The following is a 19928-nucleotide window of genomic DNA, read 5'->3' on the forward strand; positions in this document are numbered from 1 at the left end:
GCTATGTGCTGTTGGGAGACTGGAGTTCAGGCAGTGCCAGCTGAGTAAAGCTAGTGTCTGTGAAAGAGTTGGAAATGTGCCAGTAATTAGAGGCAAGAGTGCTGCTTTGTGAATCCCGTAGAACACAATCTCAGGGGAAGATTGAACCATCAGGAGGTAAGTGGAAGGTGAGGTAGACCAAGTTGGAGCCACTTTTGAAGAAATTTAGATGTTAGATCTTCAAAAGTGAAGAGCTGAAATCTCTCCTGAGGGAGACAGAGTTTCAATGAGATTGAGAGACTCACAGTGGTGACTCACACCTGGGTGGGTTGCTCAGAAATCTGTGGGATCTGTCTGGGTCATATCTGTCATTTAATGTGCAGTGTGGTGTATTCGACCAAAGTTTGTCTGTAAATTCATATTTACCTCATACTCAAATGTTTAGAATCAACATAAGATAGATATTGTAAATTGTTTTACTTTTCTGACTTGGTATAAAAAAGTTTATTTTGTTTGTTTAAAACCATGGAATCTTGTGGCTTTATTCCTTTAGTGGCTAACTGACATTTCAAACTTTGTCTACTTTAAACAAAAACATTACTGATCCCTAATCGGATCACAACATAGTTGATCTCCCATGGCATTGCTCATGTGAAGACACTGTCAAAGGGCTGGTTTTAATCAGGAACAGCTTTTGAGCAGGTAGAGCAAGTGCAAAACGTGGAAGTTTCAGGTCCTGAATATTTTACCTGCTGGGTCTAATTTAATTGCCACTGGTTAATTTCCCATCTGGAAAGGTGGTGGGAGGAATTGTAGGGGAAGGACACAAAGTAGTTGCTGACTGGCGTCGATCAAGCAGCTGGTTTCTAAGCAAATAATGAGGGGGGATTTCAGGAGGGAAGAAGGCAATGCCTAACAGGGGAGCTTACAACTTTCCTTGTGGGGCCCAGAGAAGCACTCCTGCTCATCTGAGACACACAAAGGGCATTGTTTGACTTACCTGAAGGTTTTCTTCGTCATTCTCATCAGCTGCCAACTTGCTTTTGCCTGATAGAAAAGCCATGGCACCTTTCCTGCTCAGGCTCTGGTTAGAATGCCGCTAAAGTCCTTTTAACATAATAGGAGCCAAATTTGCATGGATATGGACAGTCCATTAACCTTGCCTGCCATTTGCTTCACACTGCCCAAAGTCAAACAATAAGCAAAATGATGGCAGACAAAGTAATACAAGAGTGAAGCAGCCCAGCGGCCAAAATATTATAAGTACTATTAATATTTAAAAATATAAGATGAGATTGAGTCTTAAAACTTTCAGAGAAATAGTCATTTTAAGTACACTCTTTAAGACAAATCATACTACTTTGTCCTTATATAAGACATTGGTCTGGTCTTAGAATACTGTGTCCAATTTTTGTGACCTTCCAAGGTGAGTGATATTAAGACTTTTAAAAGGGTGCAGAGGAGGGTCAAAAATTCAAATAAATAGGTTAGGGAAGTTAAAAGGTCACAATCTTAAATTATACAAAGCCAAATCTAGGATAGATGTCAGGAGGTGGTTATTTGCCCAGGAATATTGGGCCTGTGGAGCAGACTGCAAGCTCATGCAGTGAACACTGATTCTCTGAATTCCCTCAAGTGAGAGCTGCACCCATTTCCGGCTAGGGTGGAGATGAACTCATACAAAAGTCAGGCACTATACAGAATTAATCACAGCCAGAGTGATCTCCTGGACCAGTGTTGATCACCTACAGGGGTCATAGAGTAATTTCCCAGTTTTTCCCCCTAAACTGGCTTGAGTTTTTAACCTCTCCCAGCAGATTACATGGCATGCAGGTTGCCACAGTTGTGTGGGTCAGGTTGGATGGTTCATCCTTCACAGCAACCCGTAGTGAGGAATGGAAGGACTATCTGAATCCTGCTGAAGGTGTAAAATTTAAAACTATTGGAGATTAAATGAATAGTCTGAAAATTCAGAACAGGTCAAATCTTAAACTTAGAAGCTGAAAATTAAGAAACCAAAAAAAAAATCCACTGTTTGAAAACAATGGAGATGGCCAATTTGCCAGACATGGCCATGATTGCATCCGCTCCTCTTTGTTTACATAGATAAAATCTATATTAAATGTGGATATATGAATTTAAAATAGGCAGAACACATGCACGCACACATGCACATGCACACATATTCAAACCTGTTCCATATTTTGACTGTCTCAGACGAAGCAGAGAGAACTGCAATATTGTCAGAACTGAAGGCGAGGGTTCTTGCATCTGTCCTGTGACCTGCAATGGTTATTCTGGCCATCTTTGTGCACTCTGGCATTTGCACTGTTAGATTCAGACTGTAAGCCTCAACACTGTTGTTCTGCAGCAGCATCACAACCTTTAGCTCCCCATTTGGCAATAAAAGAAAGTTGAATGATCTGGAAAAAAATTGAATCAGGATCAAAAGGCCAAAGTTGCAATGTTATAATGTAAGACCAAAAATAGTAAACTTGAATTAATTCTTGTTAGTCCAGTGATATGTGCAAATTCAATATTAAAGGCATCCTCTAAAGATGGAAGCAATAAAGATTGTTCAGCAAAACAATAAACCAAAACTCAATTTCATTCCTAGTTTCAATACATTTGAGCTATACCAATGCTAGCTAAGGGAACTTAAGCACTTCCATTTATATAATGGTAATGGAGCTCACATGGTTGTACATATTGCTTTGGAATTAGGTACATATGCTTTTTTATGCAAATGTAAAGTCATTATTAAACTAACGGATAAATCTAAAGGTATATTGTACAACAGGAATAAAATGCAATCCATCAGACTATCTTTTGCTGACAGAATAATGCATAAAACATGACACAGGTGTACACACATTCAAAGTCCAATATACTTTGTGATGTTTCAAAGTTCCAAGCTTTTACTTTCAATAAAAGCTCCAATTCATTTTAATTTTCTCTAGAGATCAGGGCCATTTTTAAAAGTGTTTCAAAGGAACGTTCCAATTTTTCAACAAGTTGCCAAATTTTGTCTAAAATAATAATTTATCTGAAATTTTACTTAATTTTTGAAAATGCAATCCAATCCCTGTGAATGACAGCTTTCTTAGCACTGGCTAAAGTTCTGTTTAGTGTGTTTAAGAAATTATACCACAGATAATTCTTTCTTTCTGGTTGGCCACACAACTGGGTCTCACCTGATTTTTCCTGAGGCTTTGATATTTGTGACTTTCTGAATCTCATCCTTTAGCGTTCGTTCCACTGCAGGCTCCAAGTCAATGTCAGATTCCCCTGTCTCAGCCTTTCGCCTGTTAAATAATCCACAACAAAATATTCAATTTAAGTAAATGCAGCAAAATAAAATTAATTAATTCCATTTGTAAAGCATCCCTATTTACTCTGGTCAGATGCCTTTATTTTCCAGATCATAATTGCAACTCAGAATCAAAGTTCAAATTCCTTCTATCCTTCCATTACTCTAACGATTTCCATAGATTCCCGTTAACACCTTCATTTACCTGGATATCAGTGTATAGCCCACTTTTCATTATACAAGCAAACAGAGAGTTAGACATATACTGAAGCACATAGTTCTATGAGCCATGGTGCCCCACTATGGAGCAATGGTACATAATTTCACACCTTCACCATCACTTCTCCAAACAGTTACACGTTGATTCAAGACTGGTGATGATGAAGAAAGTACCAGGAACCACTGGAAAGGAAACAATGATTTGCAGGTAAGGCTAACAATGCTGAACAGATGGAGATAACAAAATGCTAAAAGTATGCCATTAAGGTTGAGACTGATCTGCACAGAAATAGATGCAGTTCCCTACTTTTCCCAGTAAACGTCTGTAGTTTATCCAAACACTGTTCTCCATTACTAGATTTAGAAAGCTAGACTGTTGTAATTAATCAGTATATCACTGTTATGGCCACAGCAGATGTTAATTGCTATGCAAACCAAGATCCAGAGGGAAGCTTGTCTTATAGGCCAAATTCTTTTTTTTTGTATTCTGAAAACAAGAAGAAAACTTACTGATTCCAGCAGCAAGGGGTCCAGTAACACTTTTGGGATTTTAAAAATTAAAAGTAAAAGTTTTATTAAGAATAAAAGAAAACTTAAGCACATAAAATTACAGTTACACAGTTAAAATTAGTCTTAAACTCATTCCCCAAAACTACTTGGTCAGACCCAGAAGTAAATACCTTCCAGGCAATACTCCCTTATAGATGTTTAACCATGAAAATCCAGTAATATTACCCAAGGCAAGCTGCTGTAGCTTGATCCCTTAAACTCTCTCGCACCTCTTATACTCTTCTGCTATGGAAATCCAAAACTTCAGAACATGACTGCTTTTTGCAACCCAAAACTTTTCTGGTTTGACTGGATGGCTGATTCAAACTGCATCTTCTCCCAGTCTAGAGCTGTTTCCAGGAGATCTCCCTCACACAGCTAATAGCTACATCTAACAGCCAACAGGTACCAACGCCAGCTACCCACAGTAACTCGAAAATACATTTTCCCCCTTTCATCTCAGGTTCTATCTCACACCTCTTTGAAACTCAAATCCTTTCAAACATAAAATCTTTCATGTTTCTATTTTGTCTCTGCCTTTGGGTCAATAAAATGTAATGTACCCTCTTCTGTTTACTAATGGAGCTCCTGAAAGATGCTAAAGTTTCTTCTCACCTCTGACTTCCCTTTGATATTCAAACTCTCAACTTATCTAAAAATGCAAATGTTAGATCCAACCTATTCACTTGTACCTCAAACCTAACGCCCCTGTCCTTTCATGTTTTAAACCCCCCCAGACAATCTGTCTTCCAGTAACATTTCCCTGGCTTAACTAAATCACTTACACACACACATGCGTACGCACAGACGCACACGAACAGACGCATGCCTTCCTCCACAGAACACTGCAATATTCTCCAAAAATACTTTTAAAAATAACATCCATTCTCACAATCATGGAAGTTACATTTAACCAAGAAGTTACATGGAAGTTACATTTCCAATTCCTTAACTTTGCCAGACTCTGTACCTGTCTCAAACAAAAACAGAATTACCTGGAAAAACTCAGCAGGTCTGGCAGCATCGGCGGAGAAGAAAAGAGTTGACGTTTCGAGTCCTCATGACCCTTCGACAGAACTTGAGTTCGAGTCCAGGAAAGAGCTGAAATATAAGCTGGTTTAAGGTGTGTGTGTGGGGGGCGGAGAGATAGAGAGACAGAGAGGTGGAGGGGGTTGGTGTGGTTGTAGGGACAAACAAGCAGTGATAGAAGCAGATCATCAAAAGATGTCAACCACAATAGTACAATAGAACACATAGGTGTTAAAGTTAAAGTTGGTGATATTATCTAAACGAATGTGCTAATTAAGAATGGATGGTAGGGCACTCAAGGTATAGCTCTAGTGGGTTTTTTTTTATTTTTTTTTTTATTTTTTTTTTATTTTTTTTTTATTTTTTTTTATATAATGGAAATAGGTGGGAAAAGGAAAATCTTTATAATTTATTGGGAAAAAAAAGAGGAAGGGGGAAACAGAAAGGGGAAAAAAAAAAACCCACTAGAGCTATACCTTGAGTGCCCTACCATCCATTCTTAATTAGCACATTCGTTTAGATAATATCACCAACTTTAACTTTAACACCTATGTGTTCTATTGTACTATTGTGGTTGACATCTTTTGATGATCTGCTTCTATCACTGCTTGTTTGTCCCTACAACCACACCAACCCCCTCCACCTCTCTGTCTCTCTATCTCTCCGCCCCCCACACACACACCTTAAACCAGCTTCTATTTCAGCTCTTTCCTGGACTCGAACTCAAGTTCTGTCGAAGGGTCATGAGGACTCGAAACGTCAACTCTTTTCTTCTCCGCCGATGCTGCCAGACCTGCTGAGTTTTTCCAGGTAATTCTGTTTTTGTTTTGGACTTCCAGCATCCGCAGTTTTTTTGTTTTTATCTCTGTACCTGTCTCAGTTCATCTGATGCTAAAACCTTCAACCATGCCTCTGTTACCCCTAGACTTGAATATTACAATGCGTTCTTGGCCGGCCTCCCATGTTCTACCCTCCTTAAACATGGAGTCATCCAAAACTCTGTTGCCCATGTCCTAAATTGCACCAAACCTTGTTCATCCATCACCCCTGTGCTTGCCGCCTATACTGGCTACTGGTTAAGTAACATTTCAATTTTAAAATTCTTATCTTCGTTTTCAAATCCCCCCCATAACCTCATCCCTCCCTACTTCTATAATCTCGTCCAGCCCGGCAACCCTCCAAGATAGCTGTGCTCCTCCAATCCTGGACCCTTGAGCATTCCCAATTTTAATAGCCCCTCCATTGGAGGCTATACCTTCAACCGCCATGGCCCTAAGTTTTTCTTTTCTTAAACCTGCCTCTCCATCATCCTTTAAGAAGCTCCTTAAACCTGCCTTTTTGACCAAGCTTTTGGTCATCTACCCTAATAGTGGGCAATGTGGCTTGGTGTCAAATTTTATCTTACATTGAAGAATCTTGGGATGTTTTGCTACATTAAGGGTACTATATAAATGCAAGTTGTTGTTCTGACCATTACGATAAATATAGGGAATGTGTGTAACGTTGATGCTAAATTATAGCTGCTTGGCTATAATTTTAAAGGAGCTATTGATCAGTGAATATCAAAGAGTGGAAATCTAACTGTTTCACTCCCTGTCCACATTGTTTTCATGCACTCTCTTTAGAATAGGGAAAACTGAGGCCTGCTGAGTGCAGAAACCAAATTTGTATCCCCAAATATCCTAGACATAAACAGAAACTAATCCAACATAATTTTTTATCTGGCCCCTGCTTACGACTTATGTTTTAAAAATTAATACATCGAGCAACTCTTAAAACAACCATTTTCTATGAACACTTATTTCTGGTATCAATCCATAACAAAGTGCATTCAATTTAAATAAAGCTTGAAAAAAATGAATAAAAATAGCTGTCTAGTGTATTATAGACACACAGATGGCAGTGTTGCACAGCAGCAGATTTTTCTTTGAACTATTAAACACAATGAATTCATTGTATTTAAGAAGTTGCGACAAAATATATGGCTGAAATTGTTAAATTGGGATTTGTGGTAAGACTTTCAAAAAATTTTACTTTTTAAAAAGAAAACCAGGCAATACAATAAAGACAAAGAACTGAGGGGCGATAAATGTTTACACATAATAGATTATATTGTGAATTTGTTTATTGAATTGTTTATTTTATTTGAAATGATCCGACTTTCGAAAACCTTGAAGAGAGTGGTAAGAAGCCTGGGGCATAAACTTTCCTTATGGGACCAAGAAGATGACAAGAAAAGTAAAAACAATTTGTTGTGAATGGTCTCTTCTGGCCCCAGATCTTCTTCCCCTGACTATACCTTGTGGGAAAACTATAGCAGCTATCCTAATTATGTGAGAGTTAAATCTGTAGTTGGGGATCAAAGGAGTCATCAAACTCCAATCTATTAAAATCACCCATACAATACCTGCAGTCCTTCCTGAAACAACTAACAATACAAATTTGCGTCCCTGTAAATCTCAGCCTCACTGCTCCTCATTATGTGCCAGGTAGATGCGAATGTGGCTATAGATACAAAGAGTACATAATGGCAGGGTGAACTGTACAAATTTGGTGTCATCCTGACATCTTTTCTCTGTTCCTAGCTCTCTGCTAAGTCAATTACAGAAGGAGCAATGAAAGCAGCCTTTAATGTGATAAACTTCCATTGAAACTCAGTAAAACAGAAGCTCCTTACAGAATCCAGACAGCCAGGAATCTAGCCCAGCTACCACATTGCAGACTAAAATCTACAAGCTTCTCTCTTGATCAGCAATTATCTAGGAATCAAGTAGAATGAAGCTAATGTATAGTTTAGGTACATAATACCTTCAACACTTTTGCAGTCATTTCAGGTCAGGAAAGCTGGCCATAGCTGCAATACATTCAACTCTCCACATTCCTGGCCACTATTGCACATTTGCTGCCAGCAGGAGTGTCTGTGATGCCTTCAATTATTTGCTTAAGTAACAATAGCTTTCTTTTGTTTTAGAAGTGCCTGAGAGAGTAGCTGACAAAAATATTTAGATTTTAATGCCACTTTCCTAGCAATGTTCACTGGTTAAAAAAAAAGACTTGAAAAACTATTAGCAATCAAAAGTTGTTTGTATTATTTACTTTTTAAGTTGCACAAAAGCAAACATAAAATATCTATACAGAGCTATTTGGGAGCCTGCCAAATACAGTGTTATAGCAGGATATAAGCTAGAGTCTGCCAAGAACTGAATGTTCCTTATTGCTTCATTTTAAAACACGACAGTTCACTTGATGTGGATTCTGTCATTACTTCATTTTGCGTGTTGCTGCTTCCTAAATATTACCATTACCTCTATTTTCCAAGGCTGGAATTCAGTTTTCCAATTATGCTTCCTGGCCGCGCTTGCCATTCCTGAAAGTGGCAACTGAAGATGGGCATGTTTCCGTGGCCAGTATTGGCTCTCTAGTGTCCTGTGTGCCTCAACAGTGAGAGCTTTTCAAATCATCAGCACCATCACAGCCAAACCCAACATGATTTGTGAACCTTCCATGCACACTTCCAGAAAGTGTTGTATGGCAATGATCGGGTGGGCACCCTGGACAACTTTGCCTCTCTGTAGCTCAGAACAACTGAGATCAACTGCAGTTACTTCACCAGTAATCTGCTGCAATTAGCTAATTTAGCACAAGATGGGAATCAAACCTGAAACCTCTTGATTCACTACTACACCACAAAGACACCAGTTGAGAGATGAGATTGAGAGATGGGAGAGGAAAGGTTTTGCATGGAATGTTTTTAAAAACAGGTTTCTCAAGCTCCCTGAAAGCTACCTTTTGCCTTAACACTCAAATTTTCAATCCTTTCATAAAACTAGGGGTTGGTTTTCTTTCTTTCTTGTATCCCACGTCAAGGGGTTGAATATTTGCCTTGTGATCTGTGAGATGTGGCCTGACCAAAGCAATGTGCAATTTAAGCATGGTTTCCAATTGCACTCTACCCTTTTGATGGCGGAGTCAAAGATGCTACTTGCTTTGTTACAGTGACTTAACATGCTAAGTGTTGGCTTTATTAACATGTTAAGTTAATGTGGTGATTTGTGCTACCCACATAACCTATAACATTTCAAACATAATCTTAACATTTCAACTTTTACAACGGAACTTCTTCCAAAGGGTACAACTGAAAACAAGGAGCTGGTCATATGAAATATCACACATGCTTCAATTGCAGATAGTGAAGAGGAAAACTAAATATGCCAAAGTGCCATGTTCCTTGCCAACATAAATGTAGATCCAACGTTTGTTTACTGTGCCTGATCTTCAATTGTTCTTATCACTACATACAGACAGTATCAGAATGACATTGATGAAACTGATAGCAATAACTTCCATTTTTCTAGCTGCAAGCACCTGCTTTAAAACAATAGCTCATATCATTTGAAGAAATATCCTTCCTGTGAGATGTTGGTATTTCAATGGTGAAATAGTCCTTACTCTCAGAGATTTGTTAGTGGGGGAAATTCCAACAAAAGACTTTCCCTTTAATGACATTCATGGAGTCAAATCAATCATACTTTCACTCACTTTGCCTTTTTCTTTGCTTTTTTTTGTTTCTTTTCAATCTTTTTATTCACTTCCTCTTCACTTAGAATTTTAAAAACCTCAAGAACACCATCTGTGCCCTGTAAAACAATTATCAAACACAAGGTTAAAGTTGTGGTTACAAGACAGATTTCTCCTGCAAGCCCAGTTTTGCTCCATTTAAGATTTAGAGCGGTAGGTTCCCATTCATCTCAAAAATGAAAATGTTGTAATTATCTTTTAATCTAGTTTATTCCGTGTCTACTCTCCCTTCTGTAAAATCAATGATTAGTCATGCAAAATAACTAGTAACTTGATTCACAAGATTACTTAATTCTTCGTAATTGCAGTTTGAAGAGTCATTTTGTGACAATTTTGTTTATTACTTAAAGGAGTGATAGTGTTACATGTGTAAGAATTACGGGTAATATTTAATTTCATTGAAACATAGAAGATTATGCGGAGACTTGACAGATTAGATCCCGAGAGGATGTTTCCCCTTGTGAGGGGGGATCTAGAACCAAGGGGCACAGTTTAAAGATTAGGGGTATCCAATTTAGGACTGAAATAAGGAGAATTTTTTTCTCTCAAAGGGTCATTAATTTGTGGAATTCTCCTCCAAGAGAGTAGTGGAGGTTGGGTCATTGATTATATTCTAGGCTGTGTTAGATGGATTTTTGCTCAGCAAGGGAGTCAAGGATTATGGAAGAATTATTGAGACGTAGAAATGTGATGGATTTTATACTGTTCAAGAGGGGTGGAGCAGGTGGAGCAAGATAGCAGGTCAGGGGTAGATGGGAGCTAAGAAGAGATTAACAAAGATGTCAGGGACACAAGGCAAAGGGAGTGTTAATGGTAGTGGTGAAGTCTAAAGAAGGCACTGATAGTGGCAGAAAGGTAAGAACAGCGTGTGTTAATAGCAGAACAAGGGTCAGTGCTCTGTGAAAGCACAACATAGAAGCAAGTGACAGATGGTGATGGTGGTGGGGGTGGGTGTGGTTGGGGATAAAGGGTTTAAAAGGTGAATAAATAAATAAAATGAAAAATAAAAACAATTGGATTAAAAAGGGGGTAAAGATGGAGGATAGAGTTCATGGTCTGAAGTTGTTGAACTCAATGTTAAGTCCGGAAGGCTGTAAAGTGCCTAATCGGAAGATGTGGTGCTGTTCCCTCGGTCCCTCCAGGGGGAACTGTATCAAAGCACATCAATTAATACATCCATTTTACTCTTTTGCAAGAGCTCTCATTCAGACTTGACTCATTGAAGAACTCAAACAAAAAACATACCTGCCTCAATTAGCAGCAGGGGAAAGTTGTCAAATTAATTTCAGAATACTAATTAATTTAAACTAGGTTGTTCTGAGTCTATCTCCTAAAAGCACTTTGGTTAACGAATAACACTTTTCACAACAACTGCATGTTTGATTCTAAAGTTGCTGATGTTGCATTGTTTCAGAAAGATGTTTACATCTTGTGGGTTTTTTATTTTTTGCAATAGCCAAATATTGCAACATGTTGCATTTTAAAGCCAATTACAGTATAACATCTCACTAAGTAAGAAAAAATGTTTGTGACTTGTGAGCTTTTTAATGCAAAGAAATCTGTAATTTATTTTTCTATGGGAGAGCGGAAATTGTCAACCTTAACACGTTACCTTCCAGTACACAAGTTTAAAAATCTCACCCTCTTTTGACTTGCCAAAATAAATAGTAATAAATAATGGCACAGTGCAGAATCTACCTCACTAACTTTTGCAATTTCCAGTTTTGACACATCTTCGTTTACATCCTCTGCAGCCAAATCTTCAGGAGAAAAAAATACTTCTGCATCAGGCTCAGGCTCCGCTTCTCCCCCTCCCCTCCCACTCTCCTCAGCCTGCTGAACCCCATGGAGACCTGGCTTCACTGTTCACCTCTTCCCCGGCAGGCCTGCCAAACCCCAGTTCTGCTGCTCCCTCCCCTCACCTGGGCCTGCCGAACCCCATCTCTGCTGCTCCTTTTCCCTCCCCTGGGCCTTCTGAACACCGCAACTCCACCAAATGGTCAACAGCAGAATGTACCTCCTGGCGGGATGAGTAGTGGCTTCTGACCTCGTTATGGCAGAGATTTCCTGGGCTTTTTGAGATTCTCTCCTCCCAGCTTTGGTTGCGTTGGAGGTGGCATCAGCCAAGGGGAGGTAGAGGTCAGAAAAAAAATTAAAAGGGCAGAATTCCATTATTCGAAAGTCAGAATTCCATCAGATGGGAGAAATTTCTCATCCCTGAGTATGGATTATGTGTTGTAACTTATCTGTTCAACAAGCTGCGGAAAGTTTGAGTTAATAGACCAAAGAGTTTGTGTAGGGAAAATGAGAGAGGAGAGGCAGAGCAAGGAAGAGGGAAGAGAGAGAGAGATACAGAGCATGTCAGTGGTTTGCAAGAGGGCACGAGCGAAAGCGCGGGGCACGAACGAGGGCAAGAGCTCGAGAGACTGCAAAGGAGCACAAGAGTGAGATTATGTGAGAGAGAGACAGAAGGTTTCTCTTTTGTCAAATATTCAGTCTTTTAAAAAAGTTAAATTTTGAAGCCAATTAATTACGTGATGCGTTCTGTTGACAGAAAGATTCATTTTGAATTGTCTACACCTGTGAAAAAGACAATGGGCTGAATTTTTTGGTAAGCAGGGGGTGGGGCTCGCTCGCCGACGCGCAAAATGATGTGGGATGATGTCGGGGGGGAACGGAGGCCATTGACAGGATAATTAAAACAATTAAAGGCCCTGCCCGTCCAACCTTAAGGCTGGCGGGCAGGCCAGGAGCCCCGGCGGGCTTCTGAAAAAACATGAAACCTCATCCACCGGCGGGATGAGGTTTCATGTAGGGTTTAAAAAACTTTAATAAAATTTTAGTGAAATTTATTAACATATCCCATCTCATGTGACATTGTCACATGAGAGGGACATGTTAAGGATTTTTTAATTTTTCTATTTTTAATGTTTCAACAACTTTCAGTGATCTCCCTGAGGCAGCACTTAGCCTCAAGGAGATGTGCATGCTTTCATGTGCGAAAGAGCGCACTCTCGCATTTGGGGAACCCCCCCGCCCCGCCCACACAGGAAGCACATAGCACTTAAAATGGGGGCGGGGCCCACTTCTCTGGTGGGGATTGGCTCCCCACCCACCGGAGATAGGGTCAGGCCCGCCCACCTGGTGGGCAGAAAATTCTGCCCAATGAGACACAACTGTCTTTTCTCAATCTCTGATTTGTTTTCTTTAAAAAAAAAATCAAACAAAAGGCCTTTGTAGGTAACAGGTAAAAAGGGAGAGGAGGAAGTAAGGAAGATGGGAAGGAGAGAAACAAGTTTAAGGTGAGGATTTTGCATCACTTGCCCTTGGAGAGACTGAGTGACGGGTGGGGTAGATAATGGTTAAGTGTGAGATGTGTGGCAGTAGAGAGAGATAGACACAGCTATACAGAAATTGAATGGGTGGTTTAAAGGGGAAGCAGTAAAAGTAGTAATGTGACTGAGGTTGGCAGGAAGTAAGTTGGGCCATGGAGACGAATGGATAAAGGGGCACGATGTACTTTAAGTTTATTTTCAGTTGCTGTTTGACAGTCTTCCGATTTCACAGAGCCAATTTAGAGCAATGAGCAGTTTAATAATTAAACTCTGAAAACAGTAAGAGTTCGCAACCAGAATCTTTCTTGAGCCTTACTACTGCTCTAGAAGGAAATACTTGTATTTATGTAGCACCTTTCACATCATTGGGATATCTCAAAGTGCTTCACAGCCAATTTATTACTTTTTAAAATGTAGCTGTTACTATTTTTCTAGGCAAAAGCTGCAGTTAATTTGTGTGAATGAGATGTTGTTGATCTAGCATTAATTTCACAGTTGTTTAATCAGATAAGGTAAATTTTAGCACTAAGGTTACTGAATGCATTACACATAGGTTTAGCCTAACACTACTTCTTTAGGTACTATGCCCTAAGAGGAAAATCATGAAGTAGAATGTGATCTAGACATTGCTTTCTGAAGGTAAGGGCATTGGAATGAGAAACCATGGGCTTCTTGGTTCATGGTTATACTTAAAAGATACTGCTTTCTGCAGACACTTGGCTGACCAGAAATCTCTCCTGCTCTTACAGTCTGCCATTGGCATATGTTGGAAGGATTTACAATAATTAGCCTGTTTGACCGCGTTATGAACACACCTTCTTTGGCCGTTGAGTCCTGGAATGGGACTTGAACCCAGAGCTTCTGGCTCAGAGGAAGGGATGCTACCCACTGTGCCACAAGACTTCCTAGCCTGACACTATTCAGAAATAAAGAGATAAAGTCAATCAATATGCAAAATAATTTGCCAAAGTTAATCGACAGATTACTTCAAATGGCTGAATGTTACAAAATGCGTGCTTAGTTATTGGGCATTCAATTAGCACATTTATAACATAATGATACTTACATGACAAGCAACAATTTTGTTACTGAGATCTGTTGCTAAGGAAACAACACGATCCCTACTCTCCCGAAATACAGAGCCAATTTTTCGACACGTCAGTATACGCTGTAGAGAAAATAGAAAGCGATTACAATCATAAACAGCTTTCAACCAGGAGCCACAATAGTATAATATGTCTCAGCTAACAGCCCAGAATCAAAATTGATCTTGGCATAGCTCCACAGAAAAAGTTGTAATTGGCCTTTCACAGACCGCTTACATTTCAAATTGTTCTTTTTTCTCTCCATTTCCAATATATTTTTAAATCAACTTCAATTTTATTCATAATATTTTCCCTTTTTTTCTTAACACCAGTTTCTCATTCCAATGCCCTTATCTTCAGAAAGCAATGTCTAGATCACATTCTACTTCATGATTTTCCACAATTCAATCACTGAATTCCCCACCATCAACACCCTGGGAGTTACCGTTGATTAGAAATTTAATTGGATCAACCATAATAAATACTATGGCACTTTTTCCATTAGTAGAGGGGTCAATAACCAGGGGGCATAAATTTAAGGCAAGAGGTAGAAGGCTAAGAGGGGAGTTGAGGAGAAATGTTTTCACCCAGAGGGTGGTAGGAGTCTGGAACTCACTGCCTGAAAGGGTGGTTGAGTCAGAAACTCTCGTAGCATTTAAGAATTATTTATATATTCACTTGTGTTGCCATAACCTCCAGAGCTATGGGCCAAGTGCTGGAAAATGAGATTAGTGTAGTCAGATTTTTGTTGGCAGGCGCAGACATGATGGCCCGAATGGCCTCCTTCTGTGCTGTAGACGTCAATGAGTTTACAAGGGCAGGTCAGAGGCTGGAAATTCTAGGGCAGGTAACTCACCTCCCAACTCCCAAAGCCTGTCTGACATCTACAAGGCAAAAGTCATGAGTGTGATGGAATATTCCTCAATAGCCTGAAGTGCAGCTGCAACAACACTGAAGGTGTTTGACAAAGGAGCCTGCTAGATTAGCACCCCATTCAAGACCTTAAATATTCACTCCCTCCACCAATGGTGCACAGTGGCAGCAGTGTGTACCATCTGAAAGATGCATGCAACAACTCACCAAAGATTCTTTGACAGCACCTTTCAAACCAGCTTCTTTCACCATCTAGAAGGACAAGGGAAGATGAAGGGGAACTTGCAGGTGGTGGCATTCCCATTCAAGCCAGACACCGCCCTGACATATAATTGCCATTTCATCACTGTGGCTAGGTCAAAACCCTCCCTAACAGCACTGTGGATGTACCTATACTACATGAACTGCAAAGGTTCAAGAAGGTGGCTCACCACCACCCTCTCAAGGGCAATCAGGGGTTGCAAATAAATGCTGGCCTTGCCAGCGACACTTCATCCAATGAAGAAATAAAAAAATGCTTGCAAGTTCAGACGAAGGTTGGGAAGAGTTAACACAAATTATTTGTTTTATTGGTGCTGGTACAAGATTTCAATGCAGTTGTATTTTAAAGAATACAAGCAATCCTGTTCTGGTCAGATTGATTTAGAATGTGATCACTAAGGAACAGCTGAATACATTACAGAAATAGGATCCACCTCCTCTGGATTTTCAGTTAATTCCTCTTCAGTTATTTCAGTATTTTCGAAGGGGCTCTTTGTCCTTTTCACATTTGGTTCCCCAGCTTCTTTCTCCTGAGAAATAATTCACAACACAGCATACGCCAAAGATAAATAAAGGCTCCTTTCTACTTTTTGGCATTGATATATTGTAAAAGATTAATCCAACTGCCATATCAAGAATTTCCGACTGACTGTGTCTTAAAGAAGAAACATGAAGAAGAAATTTAGATTTTGCAAAATCAATACCACCAAGCCAGGAATAGCATGGCCCTTCCTTGCTAAAGTTCAAGAATTGTCATACCTCAGCTAAATGACTTCAGGGTTCTTATCCTGATTGTGGGGTCCTTCCAAAGCCTTGTTCTACTACCCTCAGCAATCTCAAGGAACACTCATGCACCCTCCAGACCTCTTGATATTCCTTGTTCCCATTTGCCTCCATTGTGCCTACTCTTTCAGCCATTATGTCTCTGCAACTGCCTCCTCCAAATCATGTTGCATTTATACCATCCTCCCTGTGTTCAAAAGCCTTCTAAAAACCCCTCAGAAGAAATTAAGAATTCATATAGTTTACATTTCTTGAACTTTATCGATATTCTGTTTATTTACTCTTTCTTAAACAAAGGGGAACAAGTAAATTGATGAAAATGGCTGTTCAAGTCTTGATATTTTCTGTGTTTTTACAATTTACTGGACTTTTATTTCCTTCTGCTCACTGCCTTCTACCACCATATAAAGCACTTGGAGACATATTTCTGTACATGAGAAATGCTACAGAAATATATGTTAAGTTGAAACTTTCTCTCAAGAATACTCATATAAACAGCCTACTTATAGAAACCAGGTAAAGATAGCCCCTGACATGAATTTATTAATGTATATAATATTTTGGAAAATATTTTTCTTTTAAATTAAAGGTTTAGTCTGTGGGTGTGTCTTAATTAGAGTAAAGTCAGCTAGTCTGGGTGCTTTGATATGTGCTTGTTTAAGATGTAAACAAAGAGGTAGAGTGCATTTGCATTTTTTGAATAGAGCATTCAAGAAGTGGGGTGAAAACTTGATGCCTTTCGAGCAGCTGCCAAGCAATATGTTTGTATTACTAATGAAATTTGGTACAATGAATGGGGTTTCATAGTTAAAAGATAAAGTTCAAAGAGACCAGTGGGACAATGAGAATTTGAATTCAATCAGTGGTGGTAGGTATAACTTAAGTAGTTTTTGGGCGTACAGGGCAGAGCAATGTAAGATCAAAAGGCAGCTGCAAGCCTCCAACTGGTTCCACTGTGAAATAAACCTCCCTTTTGAATTCATAAGGTGAAAATGCTTTGCCTGGTGTTTGGTAAAGTCTATGGGTTACTGTTGCCTTAATGGAAATTAGTTTGGGAATTTGTTAAAAGTTATGATAGCAGTAATTTGCAGCCATATGCATATATATTTTTAACCTGTGTAAATTAATAAAATGTTTCAATTAGTTTAATGTAAAACTTCAAGAACTGATGGCCTGATTCCTGAATTTAGAGTCACATCTCAAACATAACACTTAAAAATTATAGGTTATGACAGTTGTTTAAAGTTTCCCTCTGCGATTATTTTAAATAACTCCGCTTTACCAACTGCATCGGTCATAACAGCCCCACCAACAAGTAGAATAACCAAATATTATTACACCAACTCATTTACACTTTGAAATGCATCCTATATGGGGCCATTATGCATCAATGTCACTGTGATAATGCAGCTGCAAGTAGAATTTAAGTGCATACAAATGCAGTAGACTGAATGTTTCTAAATCCTGTGAAAAGGGAAAGACAAATGCCACCCAAGCTGTCTCTAAGGACCATGGAAAATATAAGGAGAAATTTCTTTACTCACAGGGCTGTAAATCTTTGGAATTCACTATCCCAGAGGGTTGTGGATGTGCCATTGTTGAATACATTTAAGGCTGGGATACAGACTTTTAGTTTCTCAGGGAATCAAGGGACAAGGGAAGCAGGTAGGAAAGTGGAGTTGAAGTCCAAGACAATGAAGCCAGGCAAGTGGTAGATGTGTCAGTGGGGGAGCATTTGGGGATAGTGACCATAACTCTCTAAGAATTAGGGTAGTTATGGAAAAGGACAGAAATGGACCAAAAATAAAGGTCCTGAATTGGGGAAGGTCAATTTCAATATGATAAGACAGGATTTGGTCAAAGTGGACTGGTAGCAGCTCTTTAGGAAAGTCTACATCAGACCAGTGGGAGTCACTCAAAAAGGAAGTAGTGAGAGTACAGGGCCAACATATTCCTGTAAAGGTGAAGGGTAGGGCCAAAAAGTCCAGGGAACCCTGGATGTCAAGGGATATAGACGATTGGATAAGGGAAAAAAAGCAGGCTTATGGCAGATACAGAGGGCTGAAAACAGCAGCATCCCTAGAGTATAGAAAGTATGGGGGGGGTACTTAAAAAAGTAATTAGGAGAGTGAAGAGTGGGCATGAAAAAACACTGGCTGGCAAGATAAAGGGAAATCCCAAGGCATTTTATAAATATATTAAGGGCAAGAGGATAACCAGGGAAAGAGTAGGGCCAATTAGGGACTAAGGTGGCAATGTGTGTGGAGCTGGAGGACGTAGGTGAGGTTTTAAATGATTACTTTTCATCTGTGTTCACTATGTAGAAGACTGATGAAATTAGAAATTAGAGAGGGAGACTGTGATATACTTGAACAAATTAGCATTGAAAGGGAGGAGGTATTAGTGGTTTTAGCCAAATCCCCAGGCCCAGATGACATATATCCCAGGCTGCTATGTGAGGCAAGGAAGGAAACTGCAAGGGCTCTGGCAATAATTTTCAAATCCTCTCTGACCACAGGTGGGGTACCAGAGGACTGGAGGACAGCGAATGTGGTACCATTATTCAAGAAGGGTAGTAGGGATAAACCAGGTAATTACAGCCCAGTGAGTCTAACATCAGTGGTAGGGAAACTATTGGAAAAAATTCAGAGGGACAGGATTAATCTCCACTTGGAGAGGCAAGGATTAATCAGGATTAGTCAGCATGGCTTTATCAGGGGGAGATCATGTCTAACAAATTTGATTGAATTTTTTGATGAGGTGACTAGTTGTGTAGATGACAGAAGTGCAGTTGATGTAGTCTACATGGACTTCAGTAAGGCTTTTGACAAGGTCCCGCATGGGAGAATGTCAAGAAGGCACGAGCCCTTGGGATCCAGGGCAATTTGGCAAATTGGATACAAAATTGGCTTAGTGGCAGGAGGCAGAGGGTGATGGTCGAAGGTTGTTTTTGTGATTGGAGGCCTGTGACAAGTGGTGTACCACAGAGATCGGTGCTGGGACCCTTGCTGTTGTACTGTACATTAGTAAGTTAGACATGTATATAGGAGGTATGATCAGTAAGTTCGCAGATGGCACAAAAATTGGTGGTGTCGTAAAAAGTGAGAAGAAAAGCCTTAGATTACAGGACGATATAGATGGGCTGGTAAGATAGGCAGAGCAGTGGCAAATGGAATTTAATCCTGAGAAGTGTGAGGTGATGCATTTTGGGAGGACTAACACGGCAAGGGAATACACAATGAATGGTAGGATCCTAGGAAGAACAGAGGATTAGAGGGGCATTGGTGTACATGTCCATAGATCCCTGAAGGCAGCAGCACAGGTGGTTAAGAAGGCATATGGGATATCTGTCTTTATTAGCCGAGGCATAGAATATAAGAGCAGGGAGGTTATGTTGGAGCTGTATACAATGCTAGTTAGGCCACAGCTGGAGTACTGTTTGCAGTTCTGGTCGCCACACTATAGGAAGGATGTGATTGCACTGGAGACAGTGCAGAGGAGATTCACCAGGATGTTGCCTGGGCTGGAACGTTTCAGCTATGAAGAGGGCTGGATGGGCTAGGGTTGTTTTCCTTAGAGCAGAGAATGCTAAGGGGGGGCCTGATAGAGGTATACAAAATTATGAGGGGCATAGGTAGGGTAGATAGGAAGAAATTTTTCCCCTTAGTGGAGGTGTCAATAACCAGGGGACATCAATTTAGGGTAAGGGGCAGGAGGTTTAGAGGGGATTTGAGGAAAGATTTTCACCCAGAGGGTGGTTGGAATCTGGAACACACTGCCTGAGGGGCAATACAGGCAGGAACACGCAAACATTTAAAGTATTTAGCTGAGCACTTGCAAGGCCATAGCACACAGGACCAAGGGCCAAGTGCTGGAAAATGGTATTAGAAAAGGTAGGTCCTTGATGGCCAGCACAGACACGATAGG

General features: G+C 39.9%; 1 protein-coding gene across 4 annotated transcripts in view; it reads right to left on the reverse strand.

The window, feature by feature from the left end:
- The window catches only part of wdr3 (WD repeat domain 3), a 192398-nt gene that overhangs the window by 27382 nt on the left and 145088 nt on the right, over positions 1 to 19928 (reverse strand). For 2 of the 4 annotated variants that reach the window (XM_041211855.1, XM_041211856.1), the window contains exons 7-12: positions 15638 to 15748; positions 15165 to 15209; positions 14066 to 14167; positions 9626 to 9723; positions 3174 to 3284; positions 2172 to 2402 (exon numbers count right to left, since the gene is read on the reverse strand). In XM_041211855.1, the coding sequence (XP_041067789.1) occupies positions 2172 to 2402; positions 3174 to 3284; positions 9626 to 9723; positions 14066 to 14167; positions 15165 to 15209; positions 15638 to 15748 (698 nt within the window). The remainder of the gene's footprint in view (positions 1 to 2171; positions 2403 to 3173; positions 3285 to 9625; positions 9724 to 14065; positions 14168 to 15164; positions 15210 to 15637; positions 15749 to 19928) is intronic. The other 2 variants (XM_041211857.1, XM_041211858.1) reach the window with 2 other exon arrangements.

The sequence above is a fragment of the Carcharodon carcharias genome, chromosome 18, assembly GCF_017639515.1.
Source record: "Carcharodon carcharias isolate sCarCar2 chromosome 18, sCarCar2.pri, whole genome shotgun sequence".
Lineage (NCBI taxonomy): Eukaryota > Metazoa > Chordata > Chondrichthyes > Lamniformes > Lamnidae > Carcharodon > Carcharodon carcharias.